Raw genomic sequence first — 13,897 nt, 5'->3', positions numbered from 1 at the left:
AATTAATGAATAAAGCATCTAATCAACAATGGCATTATTTTCAATTAACATTACAACTCGCCCAACTACTGTCTTTTTTCATAACTGCCACCAGTTGGTGCCAAAACATCGACAACAAAGACATATTAACATATTTATTTCACTAAGTGTGTATAAAATATTCATGCTGAAACCCTCATATTAAACACTAATGGTATTCACTAAGTTGATGGTTTACATTTAGGATCATATTTAACAGCTTTGTCATTAGTTATTTAATTATTTCATATAGGCCAGAGTGAGGGCCAAAGATAATTACAGACACCTGTGATAATTTGAAGTACTCAAAATGTCCGCTATATGTCTTGTGATACTTCACATAAAATACTTGAAAGATACCAAACCCTCTCTTTGCAACCCTACCATTGGGCCTGAGTTAAGGAACAACAGAACTGTTCTACTGTTGTACTAGCTATGCTAACCTAGGTGCTGGTCCTATTAATGGAAACTCTCCAACAAAACAGACCCTTTTAGAGGTCCTCTTTAAAGAGGGTCTCACAGTCACACACACACGCGAACGGACACACACGTTGGGGTTACTTACCCTGCTGGGCGCAGCCTCTGTGAAGGGAACAGAAAGAGGGAAGGAGCAGTAGAGGGGGTGAGGGGTAGATGGGGAAGGGGTAGAGGGGATTGACGTCAGCATAATAATAACAACAGCCCCACAGCATGCCAAGGTCAACCTGAAAAAGGCCTGTCCCAGTGCAATAAAAACACAAGCTTTGTATTGTACATGTTTCCAATCTGCAGTGCTGCCCTCTCCGTCTCGGTCTCCACTCCTCAGAGACACAATACTTTCTGTCTTCCCGTTCATTCATTCAGCACTCATCTGTCTGCTCAGTCTCTCTCTCATTCTTTTTCTGCACCAGGGTCCTACAAGTTTAACATCTAGTCACCCTCCACCAATACAGCCTCGGAGGCAACATAATGCCATTTGTTAGTTGTTCAATGTTTAATGAGCGCTGTTCCTCAAAATATTCTGCCACCCTTTGAGTTCAACAAAAGTTCAGCCAAGTGGTTATTTTGTATCAAAAGCTGACACATTTCAGTACAACAGTTCTTCACTAATGTCCTTCACGTGGCGGTCAGTCAGTGAGTAGTACCTCTTAGGTGCTCAGGGTCCAGGTGGTTGCGTTCATCCTTGGAGGCCAGGTGGGCTGAGACCCCCATGGCTCCAGTAAGGGCAAGCAGACCTGAACCTCCCCCCAGAGAGAGGCCTGATGGGTGGGGAGTCAGGGGAATACCTGGGGTGTGGTGAGACAGGTGCTGGAGCTGCTGCTGCTGTACACCAGGGAGACAGGACAGGGGGAGAAGGAGGACAGGGGGAGAGAGAGAGAGAGAGAGGGAGAGGGAGAGAGAGGGAGAGAGAGAGAGAGAGAGAGAGAGGACAGGGAGAGCGAGAGGGGACAGGGAGAGCAAGAGAGAGAGAGAGAGAGAGAGAGAGGACACAGGGAGGGAGAGAGAGATAACACAGGGAGGGAGAGAGATAACAGGGAGGAAGAGAGGGAGGACAGGAGGAGGGAGATAGATCGAGAGAAGGAGGAATAGAGAAAAGAGAAAGAGTGGGGCAGAAGGAGAGAACAAAACAGAGGGGGGGGGGGGGAAGAGATGGGATGGAGGGAGAGGAGAGGAGGGGGGTTACAGACAGATAAAGAGAGGCTATTTTCCTTGGGTCTTATTACAGCTTATTTTAGTGTGTGTGTGTGTGTGTGTGTGTGTGTGTGTGTGTGTGTGTGTGTGTGTGTGTGTGTGTGTGTGTGTGTGTGTGTTACAGTGAGAGCTTGTCGGAGCTCTGATCACATTACACTCTACTTACACCCCGGCACTTTAAGCACTGCAGAGAGAGAGGTGTGCATGCCCCTGTAGACTGTGTCTTTGTGTGTGTGTGTGTTGATGTTGATAGTGTCGCTGTTGGGGTTGTGAGGGTTGTCATGGTGACCAGAGGTGACTCACCCCAATGATGGCGTTGAGTTCAGCCATAGTGACCTGTTTGGCCCTCTCCACTGCCTGGACCACCTGCTGTTGATGCTACACACACACACACACACACACACACACACACACACACACACACACACACACACACACACACACACACACACACACACACACACACACACACACACACACACACACACACACACACACACACACACACACACACTCACAGGTTATTTATGCCGCTGTGTGCTTCTCATAACACATAGACATACCCTATATGCAGTGCCTTGAAAAAGTATTCATCCCCGTGGCGTTTTTCCTATTTTGTTGCATTACAACCTGTAATCGAAATATATCATGTAATGGACATACACAAAATAGTCCAAATTGGTGAAGTGAAAAAAATAACTTGTTTCAAAATATTCAATAAAAAAACACAATAAAAACAGAAAGGCGGTGCGTGCATACTGTATGTATTCACCCCTTTGCTATGAAGCCCCTAAATAAGATCTGGTGCAACCTTCAAAGTCACATAATTAGCTAAATAAAGTCCACTTGTTTGGAATTTAAATGCCCCAGAGTCTGCAACACCACTAAGCAAGGTGCACCATCAAGCAAGTGGCACCATGAATACCAAGGAGCTCTCCAAACAGGTCAGGGAAAAGTGGGGGAGAGGTACAGATCAGGGTTGGGTTATAACAAAAATATCAGGAACTTTGAACATCCCAAGGAGCACCATTAAATCCATTATTAAAAAGTGTAAAGAATATGGCACCACAACAAACCTGGCAAGAGAGGATCTCCCACCAAAACTCACAGACCAGGCAAGGAGGGCATTAATCAGAGAGGCAACAAAGAGACCAAAGATAACCCAGAAGGAGCTGTGAAGCTCCACAGTGGAGATTGGAGTGTCTGTCCATAGGACCACTTTAAGCCATACACTCAACAGAGCTGGGCTTTACCTAAGAGTGGCCAGAAGAAAAGCCATTGCTTAAAGAAAGAAATAAGCAAACATGTTTGATGTTCACCAAAAGGCATGTGGGAGAATCCCCAAACATATGGAAGAAGGTACTCTGGTTAGATGAGACTAAAATTGAGCTGTTTGGCAGTGAAGCATGGTGGTGGCAGCATCATGCTGTGGGGATGTTTTTCCATCAGCAGGGACTGGGAAACTGGTCAGAATTTATGGAATGATGGATGGCGCTAAATACAGAGACATTCTTGAGGAAAACCTGTTGTTTCAGTCTTCCAGAGATTTGAGACTGGGATGGAGGTTCACCTTCCAGCAGGACAATGACCCTAAGCATACTGCTAAAGCAACACTCGAGTGGTTTAAGGGGAAACATTTAAATGTCTTGGAATGGCCTAGTCAAAGCACAGACCTCAACCCAATTGAGAATCTGTGGTATGACTTAAAGATTGCTGTACACCAGTGGAACCCATCCAACTTGAAGAAGCTTGAGCAGTTTTGCCTTGAAGAATGGGCAAAAATCCTTGCAGCTGTAATTGCTGCAAGAGGTTGCTCTACAAAGACTTTGGGGGAGTGTATACTTATGCATGCTCAAGTTCAGTTTTTTTGTCTTACTTCTTGTTTGTTTCACAATAAAACATAATTTGTATCTTCAAAGTGGTAGGCATGTTGTGTAAATCCTGGTTGTAGAGGCAACAAAATATGAAAAATGTGAAGGTGGGTTAATACTTTCGCAAGCCACTGTATAAACAATAGCATGTGGACACCCCTTCAAATTAGTGGATTTGGATATTTCAGCAACACCCGTGGCTGACAGGTGTATAAAATCGAACACAGCCATGCAATCTCCATAGACAAACATTGGTGGTAGTAGAATGGCCTTATTGAAGAGCTCAGTGACTTAAAACGTGGCACCATCACCTTTCCAACAAGTCAGTTTGTCAAATTTCTGCCCTACTAGAGCTGCCCCGTTCAACTGTAAATGCGGTTATTGTGAAGTGGAAACTTCTAGGAGCAACAACGGCTCAGCCGCGAAGTGGTAGGCCTCACAAGCTCACAGAACGGGACCACAGAGTGCTGAACCGCCTAGCGCATAAAAATCGTCTCTCCTGAAGCAACGTCAGCACAAGAACTGTTAGTCGGAGCTTCATGAAATGGGTTTCCATGGTCGAGCAGCCACACACAAGCCTAAGATCACCATGCACAATGCCAAGCATCGGCTGGAGTGGTGTAAAGCTCACCGCCATTGGACTCTGGAGCAGTGGAAATGCATTCTCTGGAGTGATGAATCACCCTTCACCATCTGGCAGTCCAACGGACAAATCTGGGTTTGGCGATTGCCAGGAGAACGCTACCTGCCCAAATGCTTAGTGCCCACTGTAAAGTTTGGTGGAGGAGGAATAATGATCTGGGGCTGTTTTTCATGTTTTGGCTAGGCCCCTTAGTTCCAAGTGAGGGGAAGTCTTAATGGTACAGCATACAATGACATTCTAGACGATTCTGTGCTTCCAACTTTGTGGCAACAGTTTGGGGAAGGCCCTCTCCTGTTTCAGCATGACAATGCCCCTGTGCACAAAGCGAGATCCATACAGAAATAGTTTGTCGAGATCGGTGTGGAAGGACTTGACTGGCCCGCACAGAGCCCTGACCTCAACCCCATCGACCACCTTTGGGCTGAATTGGAACACCGACAGTGAGCCAGGCCTAAACGCCCAACATCAGTGCCTGACCTCACTAATGCTCTTGTGGCTGAATGGAAGCAAGTCCCTGCAGCAATGTTCCAACATCTAGTGGAAAGCCTTCCCAGAGGAGTGGAGGCTGTTATAGCAGCAAAGGGGGGACCAACTCAAATTAATACCCATGATTTTGGAATGGGATGTTCGACGAGGAGGTGTCCACATACTTATATTGTACCTGACATATGTTTTGTAATCTCATTCACAAACACACCGTTTGTCACATACTGTTCACATAAAACAAATATCACAACAAACACTCGCTGAAGAAAACATACTGTATGCACATGCAGTACTAATGTATGCACTGATTGAGCTACCAGACACACACATGGAAAAAAAGTCACATACCCACACAAACGTACGCAGCAGGACTACACACTCAAACGACCCAAACCTACACCTATTTACTCATTCAAATGTACACACACACACACACACACACACACACACACACACACACACACACACACACACACACACACACACACACACACACACACACACACACACACACACACACACACTGCGTAAACACACACACAAGTGAGCATACACACACAGAGGCAGTATTGATCAATGTAAAACAGTCGCCAGCTCTGTGACCTTCCCTTCAGTGGACACACACTTGTCACCGGACACACACACAAAAACAAACAATGTATTGTGCAGCCAGGTGTGTGCGTGTGTGTATGTGTGTGTGTGTGCGTGTGTGTGCGTGTGTGTGTGTGTGTGTGTGTGTGTGTGTGTGTGTGTGTGTGTGTGTGTGTGTGTGTGTGTGTGTGTGTGTGTGTGTGTGTGTGTGTGTGTGTGTGTGTGTGTGTGTGTGTGTGTGTGTGTGTGTGTCAGTGATACTTACCTCCTGAGATAGGAAGGGGATGATCTGAGCACAGATGGCACTGAGACGCTTCACAATCTCCGCCTGCAACACACACACACACACACACACACACACTTCAGTCTCATCTTATGATTCATACAAGGTAATATAGCACAACATTATTCATGCCCCTTGGGCCATCAGGGTAATTTTCTTCAGGGAAGCAGCAGGAGCAACAAACACATACATCAATGAAAGTACAGACACTTTGTCCATACCATCTCATACAGTTATCAAAGTTAGATCATTTCATTGAGGCAATTCCGGTTAGTAAAGGTGATGGAGGTAGTTCGGTGACAACTGAGCTCCTCAAGCTCATAACTTGGCTTTAGATCAGCGGACTAACAGTCATGTGGCATGCAGGTGACCTGGTTTCAAACCCAGCCTACCACAAGTGGATGAGAGAGAGCAATAATAGAGAAAGAGTATGAGACCGGAAGAGAGAAAGTGGAAGAGAGAAGCTTTGAAAGGCCAGCTATGTTATTAGACTCCAGTTTCTCATGCAGGCCTCTCCCTCTCCTCACTGCATTCAATGCCATTCTTTCATCCATTTTCTCTAGCTTGCCGAGGCCCATTGAAAATTCTCTCTCTAGACGTGAGGAGTCGAGGACATTGAATTGTTGTCTATTCTACATACACACACACATACACACGCATGCATGCACACACACACACACACACACAGAAAAGCACTAATGTGGCAACACGCACGACATATGGTACAAAGGAAAATGTACAAATGAGCATGCACACACACGTCTACGCACACACACACTACATGCCTCACCTATTTCTGCCCTGAGACTCATTATGTTCTCTTCTTCACTCAGGCGTTCTCACCCTCTTTAACAGCCTTCCCACTGAGCCATTATTACCCTATTCATCCTTTTCCTTCCTTCATCTCTCTCTATCCTCCTTCCCCTGCCTGCATCCCTGCCTGCCTCCCTCCCTCCGTGATGGTTGTCTATTTGTGTGTCCTCCATCCCTCCAATCTAACACATGTTTCTGACACACAAAGGGAGACAAACGAGATTAGAGGACACAGGAAGTCCTGACACCCCCTCTACACTGACTGACAGGAGCTTATTTATACACACACACTGCCAGCCTGTCCCATCTCAATACAGGCCAAATTATACAACACAGCTCTCTGATAGATACATCGCTCTGTTCAAAGGGTAGAGAAGACCTAGCTAATTATATAGTGTGTGTGTGTGTGTGTAGACTGGCTTGTGTGTGTGTGTGTGTGTGTGTGTGTGTGCGTGGTGAAAGGGAGAGAGAGGATGTGAAATAGTCAGAAGAGAGAAAGGGAACAGGGAACAGGGACTCTCCTATTGGCCTTGAGACAGAGGGGGTTTATTTTCACTGGACTGTGTCTACAATAAACTGTATTGATGCTGTGCAACAGTAATACATGTAGCTAGACACAGACAGTGATGCATACAAAGCTCTCCCTCGTTCTCCATTTGTCAAATCTGACCATAACTCTATCCTCCTGATTCCTGCTTACACGCAAAAACTCAAACAGGAAGTACCCGTGATGCACTCAATACGGAAGTGGTATGAAGCGGATGCTAAACTACAGTACTGTTTCGCTAGCACAGACTGGAATATGTTCCGGAACTCATCCGATGGCATTAAGGAGTTAAACACATCAGTCACCAGCTTCATTAATAAGTGCATTGACTGCGTCATGCGTCATGTGACCGTACGTACATATCCCAACCAGAAACCATGGGTTACAGGCTAAAGGCTAGAGCTGTTACTTTCAAAGAGCTGGACACTAACATGGGTGGTAATAAGAAATCCTGCCAAGCTCTCTGTCGAACCATCGAACAGGCAAACTGTCAATACAAGACTAAGATCGAATCCTACTACATCGGCTCTGACACTTGTCAGATGTGGCAGGGCTTGCAAACTATCACAGACGACAGAGGGAAACCCAGCCGCGAGCTGCCCAGTGACACAAGCCTACCAGAAGAGCTAAATGCCTTCAATGCCCGCTTCGAGGCAAGCAACACTGAACCATGCGTGAGATCACCAGCTGTTCCGGACGACTGTGTGATCACTCTCTCCGTGGCCGATGTGAGTAAGACCTTTAAACAGGTTAACATTCACAAGGACGCATGGTGATACTGATTACCAGGGCACATACTCAGAGTATGTGCTGACCAGCAGCCAAGTGCCTTCACTGACATTTTCAACCTCTCCCTGACCCAGTCTGTAATACCTACATGTTTCAAGCAGACCACCATAGTCCCTGTGCCCAAGAACGCCAAGGTAACCTGGCAGTGTGGTGCCAGGAAAACAACCACTCCCTCAACGCCAGCAAGACAACGAAGCTGATCGTGGACTCCATAGTGGAAAAAGTACCCAGTTATCATACTTTAGTAAAAGTACTTTCATTGAAAATTACTCAAGTAAATGTCACCCAGTAAAATACTACTTGAGTAGAAATCTAAAAGTATTTGGTTTTAAATATACACAACATGACAAAAGGCATGTGGACACCTGCTCGTCGAACATCTCATTCCAAGATCATGGGCATTAATATGAGAGTTCCCCCTCTGTTGCTATAACATCCCCCACTCTTCTAGGAAGGCTTCTACCCCCAAGCCATACGGCTGCTAAATAGTTAGTTAAATAGTTAACCAATATCTACCCGGAATATCTGCATTGACCCTTTTGCACAAACTTATTTTTTTTACTAATCACATACGCTGCTGCTACTGTTTACTATATGTTACTTAATTCTTAGTTATGTGTACAAACTGTGTCTACCTCAATTACCTTGTACCCCTACACATCGACTCAGTACTGGTGCCCCTTGTACATAGCCAAGTTATCATTACTCACTGTGTATTTATTAAGACTTAACATTACTTGTTTTACTTTTCTATTATTTCTCTATTTTCTTTCTATCTGCATTGTTGGAAAGGGCCTGTATGTAAGCATTTCACTGTTAATCCACACCTGTTGTTTCCAAACATGTGAAGAATACAATTTTATTTTATTTTATTTAGACAGAGAAACTAATAATTTAGTTGTTGACGAGCCAACAACACAACCATGACTGCAACTGATCCTGGATCTGTCAGACAAAAGTCTTGGCATCCTGCTACAAACAGAGATCACCACGGCTTCCTCTCCTTCATCCCTTTCACTCTCCCTCTCTTTCTCCAGCGTTGGCCAGTTGTCAGCAATAACATGGACTTTCTCTGCCAAAAGAGTGCATAATATGCTGACCACACCGCTCGCATTACGCATTACGTACATGTTGTTATTCAATAATTTCATCCAAACTATGTGTTAACAAGCATCTTATTTTGTTTCTTCGCTCCGTGTCGACAATAAAGGGTCCAGGCCAATTGGCAAGGGTGTTATTGTAGCCCTAGAATTAGCTGGTATATGGATCTAGCTCAAGGATAGCTCAAGGCTAGCTGGTGCTTGCTTCTGGAGGGAGGCATTAGCTAACAGTAGCCACTCTTTTGCAGCTAGCTAGCTGCGATGATCCGGTGTAACGATCCAGAGCTGCAGGAATCCAGTGATGTGGTAGAGAGAAGCAGTCCGATATGCTCTGGGTTGACATCGCGCTGTGCTGACTGGCAGGTATTGTCCGAGCTAAGGCTGGCTGGTGACCGAGAAAAAGGCGAAGACAGCTAGCTGTGACGAACAAAGACTAGTAGCTAGTTAGCTGGCGAGCTCCTGATAGAAGTTCCAGTTATAAGGAATAAAAATAGCAGATCCGTACCACATTGGGTGAGGCGGGATGCAGGAAAGTATATTTAGTTCGTAGATAGAAAGTGAGATTAAGATATATACGAAAAAGACCAGCTATTTACACTGGATAAGACCAAGACAAACACACATGTTGTAACGGCATTCTTCCTCCTCTTCTGAGGAGGAGTAGCGAGAAGGATCGGAGGACCAATGCGCAGCGTGGTAAGTGTCCATAACGTTTATTTAAAGACATAAACTGAACACTACAAAACAATAAACGTGAAACGAACGAAACCGAAATAGTACCGTGTGGCAACAAACACCCACAACTCAAAAGTGAAACCCAGGCTACCTAAGTATGATTCTCAATCAGAGACAACTAACGAAACCTGCCTCTGATTGAGAACCATACTAGGCGGAACTCAAAACCCCAACATAGAAAAACACACAGACTGCCCACCCCAACTCACGCCCTGACCATACTAAATAAAGACAAAACAAAGGAAATAAAGGTCAGAACGTGACAGTACCCCCCCCCCCCCCAAAAGGTGCTGACTCCGGCCGCAAAACCTGAACCTATCGGGGAGAGTCTGGGTGGGCGTCTGTCCACAGTGGCGGCTCTGGCGCGGGACGTGGACCCCACTTCACCACAGTTTTTCTCCGCCTCATTGTCCTCCTCTGTGGCCTCTTAAACTAGGCGACCCTCGCCGTTGACCTCGGACTAGGGACCCTAGAAATGGGTCCCGGATGGACGGGAGGTCCCGTTCATGAAAGATGAACTGAGATCCACACTCTTAGTCCAGTTGGTGGTGGTAATGCACCTTAAAGTTGGTTGCCAACCACCATATAAAGTCCACAGAAGAAGAAGCCTGAAGGAGGAGAGATTACTAGAAACTGACAAAATATCCCCTTTATCTATGGATTCATTGTTGGAGTAGAGAACACACGACTTTGTGTGACTCAAAATGAGTCAAAATTCTACAAAGATCTCGGAAAAAAGTACCTTGTGCGTTTCAGATAAAATTACAACCCAATGTTTATATCCCAGGAGAAATTAGCTAGCTGAATGTCCATGAATGTTCAAAGTGTTTCGACCTGTCCCTAAATTAATATAGTTGGTTCAGAGTTCGTTTTGATATTTCAACCTGCCTGTCCTGATCGCGTCTGGTGTGGATGGACAAAATCAACATGGGCGCGACGGAGGACGCACACGCCCAGTCTAGTCAGCATGTAAGGGAGTTTTGGCAGGGCTGTGAATAGAGGGATGGATGAATGGGTGGATGGATACAAAGGAAGAAGAGAGAGCTGGTCAATAAACACCTGAGGATAAATAATCTGCCAACAGAACACTGCTGTCTCTTTGTCTGGCAGAGGGGGGTGAGATGAGGAGGAGAGAAATGTGGAGGAGAGGAGAGAGACTGACATTATATGTGAAGCTGCATTTTAAACAGAGCAGCAAATCACCCTAAATTCTTACAAAATGAGGGAGGAAGAGAAGATGGATGGATGAGAGGGAGGACAAGGACCCAGTCCTGTGGAGCACACCAGTCAATCACTGCCTGAGGGAGACACAAACGCATGCACACACACACACACACACACACGCACGCAGGTACTCATGCCCGCACACATATACACTCAGCGTGCTCGCCAATCATCAGATATGTTTCAGAGTCACAATTAACACAGTGAGCTGCAACACAAGAGTCATTACTGAGACTCTGAAACTAACGCAAGTGGATCGTCAGTATGACATAGACAAGCTGCAGTAAGCTTTTCTGGAGTATTTACTTTATAACACAATGCAAATGCTTTGCTAATAAAGCTTTGTGAAATGTAATGTGATTTGAGTGGGGGGGGGGGGGTGCTCATTTGGGCAATGCCAGCTGAGTCTTTCCCTGAGCCCCAGTGTGGCTGTGCTGGTCAGCTTTAGAGAGAAGAGGTGGGTGAGAGTGTGTGTGGGTGTGTTCTTGTGCATGTGTGTGAGTATTTCATTTTATGTGTTTGTGCATGCCTTCCTGACTGCAATGCATCTCAGTGCATCTCAGTGTATGCTTGCGCGCCTACATGTGTGTTGAGCAGGAGTCCCCCCAGTCCCCACAGCCCTGTAGCACCAGATAGAGAGAGAGAGAGAGAGAGAGAGAGAGAGAGAGAGAGAGAGAGAGAGAGAGAGAGAGAGAGAGAGAGAGAAATCATATCTACTGGGTGAAATACAAGTGTGCCATCACAGCAGAAAGATTTGTGACCTGTTGCCACAAGAAAAGGGCAACCAGTGAAGAACAAACACCATTGTAAATACAACCCATGTTTATGTTTAGTAATCGTCCCTTTTGTACTTTAACTATTTGCACATTGTTACAACACTGTATTTAGACATAATGACATTTGAAATGTCTTTATTATTTTGGAACTTCTGTGAGTGTAATGTTTACTGTTAATAATTAAAAGTGAAATAAACAATAAAAATGATCTACTTCACTTGCTTGGCAATGTTAACATATGTTTCCCATGACAATAAAGCCCTTCAATTGAATTGAGATCCCGGTCAGCCAGCCTAAGTCTAGCCTTATCTCCCCCTGCTGCCAAACACCATGCCCGGACAGGACATGGGACTGCGACATCGTGAGTCAATTGATTTTGTCCCGACACAAAACGCGATCCCGACACGCAGGTTGAAATATCAAATCAAACTCTGAACCAATTCTCTTAATTTGGGGACAGGTAGAAAATAAATTAAACATTTATGACAATTTAGCTAGCTAGCTTGCAGTTGCTAGCTAATTTGTCCTATTTAGCTAGCTTGCTGTTGCTAGCTAATTTTGTCCTGGGATATAAATGTTGGGTTGTTATTTTACCTGAAATGTACAAGGTCCTCTACTCTGACAATTAATCCACACATTAAACGGTCAACCAAAACGTTTTCTTTTTCTTCTTTGGACTTTATATAGCGATTGGCATCTACTTTCATAATAAGGTGTATTACCACTACCGACCGACCGCAGTTCATCTTTCAATCACCCATGGATATAACCAATGAGATGGCATGTGGGTATCTGCTTCTATAAACCATGGGAGGCAGGACTTGTGACGCTGACCACGCATTCAGCGTCACAAATAGAACTGACTTCTGTTTTAGCGCTTGGCAACGCAGACTCTCGTTGGCGCGTGAGCAGTGTGGGTGCAATGATTGAATAACATGTATGTGTACATTTATTTTGCAATGCACGCGCGGCGAGCGGTGTAGTCAGCATGTAATGGAACTGCTCTCCTCTCTCTGCAAACACTTTAAGACAAATATTAGCCACTGGTTGTGGTCACAGCCACAGATCAATAAAATATCTGATCTCTTTCTCCCTCACCTATTCTTTCTCTCACTCTTTCTCTCTGTGCACTTAGACTCTCTGTCTATCTTTCTCTTTCCTCTGTGCAGTTGGTCTCTTTCTCTCCTCATCCTGTTCACATCCCCCCCCCTTCCTCTCTATCTCCCTCCCACTTTCCCTCCCCTCTGGGCAGCCCCTCTTCCTGGCGCTGCGCCAGCAGCCCCCCTTCCACCCTCTCTGATTGATGGACCCTCTATTCGGGAAGAGGAGGAAGAGAAACACACAGAGGGAAAGAGGAAAGGAGAGCAGTAAAGCAAACATACTATTTTACTATTTTCTACATTGTAGAATAACAGTGAAGACATCAAAACTATGAAATAACACATATGGAATCATGTAGTAACCAAAAAAGTGTTGAACAATCAGAAAATCTTTTATATGAGATTTTTAAAAGTAGCCGCCCTTTGCCTTGATGACAGCTTTGCACACTCTTGGCATTCTGTCAGCCAGCTTCATGAGGTAGTCACCTGGAATGCATTTCAATTAACAGGTGTGCCTTGTTAAAATATAATTTGTGGGATTTCTTTCCTTCTTAATGCGTTTGAGCCAATCAGTTGTGTTGTGACAAGGTAGGGGGATATACAGAAGATAGTCTTATTTGGTAAAAGACCAAGTCCGTATTATGGCAATAATAGCTCAAATACTGTAAGAAAATAGAAATGACAATCCATCATTACTTTAATACATGAAGGTCGGTCAATCAGGAATATTTCAAGAACTTTCAAAGTTTCTTCAAGTGTAGTCGCAAAAACCCTCAAACGCTATGATGAAACTGGCTCTCATGAAGACTGCCACAGGAAAGGAAGAACCAGAGTTACCTCTGCTGCAGAGGATAAGTTCATTAGAGTTAACTGCACCTCAGATTGCAGCCCAAATAAATGCTTCACAGAGTTCCAGTAACAGACTGTTACATCAACTGTTCAGAGGAGACTGCGTGAATCAGGCCTTCATCGTCAAATTGCTGCAAAGAAACCATTACTAAAGGACACCAATAATTAGAAGAGACTTGCTTGGGCCAAGAAAGACAAGCAAAGGACATTAGACCGGTGGGAATCTGTCCTTTGATCTGATCAGTCCAAATTTGAGATCTTTGGTTCCAACTGCTGTGTCTTTGTGAGAAGCAGAGTAGGTGAACGGATTATCTCTGCATGTGTGGTTCCCACAGTGTAGAATGGAGGAGGAGGTGTGATGGTGTGGGGGAGGCTTTGCTGGGTACACCATCAGGGATTTA

General features: G+C 45.0%; 1 protein-coding gene across 4 annotated transcripts in view; it reads right to left on the bottom strand.

Moving 5' to 3' along the window:
* The window catches only part of LOC135556502 (transducin-like enhancer protein 4), a 96,639-nt gene that overhangs the window by 35,504 nt on the left and 47,238 nt on the right, over window positions 1-13,897 (bottom strand). For 3 of the 4 annotated variants that reach the window (XM_064989759.1, XM_064989761.1, XM_064989762.1), the window contains exons 5-8: window positions 5,546-5,608; window positions 1,993-2,067; window positions 1,143-1,320; window positions 584-600 (exon numbers count right to left, since the gene is read on the bottom strand). In XM_064989759.1, the coding sequence (XP_064845831.1) occupies window positions 584-600; window positions 1,143-1,320; window positions 1,993-2,067; window positions 5,546-5,608 (333 nt within the window). The remainder of the gene's footprint in view (window positions 1-583; window positions 601-1,142; window positions 1,321-1,992; window positions 2,068-5,545; window positions 5,609-13,897) is intronic. The other variant, XM_064989760.1, reaches the window with a different exon arrangement.

The sequence above is a fragment of the Oncorhynchus masou genome, chromosome 15 (genome assembly GCF_036934945.1).
Source record: "Oncorhynchus masou masou isolate Uvic2021 chromosome 15, UVic_Omas_1.1, whole genome shotgun sequence".
Classification (NCBI taxonomy): domain Eukaryota; kingdom Metazoa; phylum Chordata; class Actinopteri; order Salmoniformes; family Salmonidae; genus Oncorhynchus; species Oncorhynchus masou.
The sequence above is the reverse complement of the archived record's forward strand: the minus strand, read 5'-3'. Positions and strand labels throughout refer to the sequence as shown.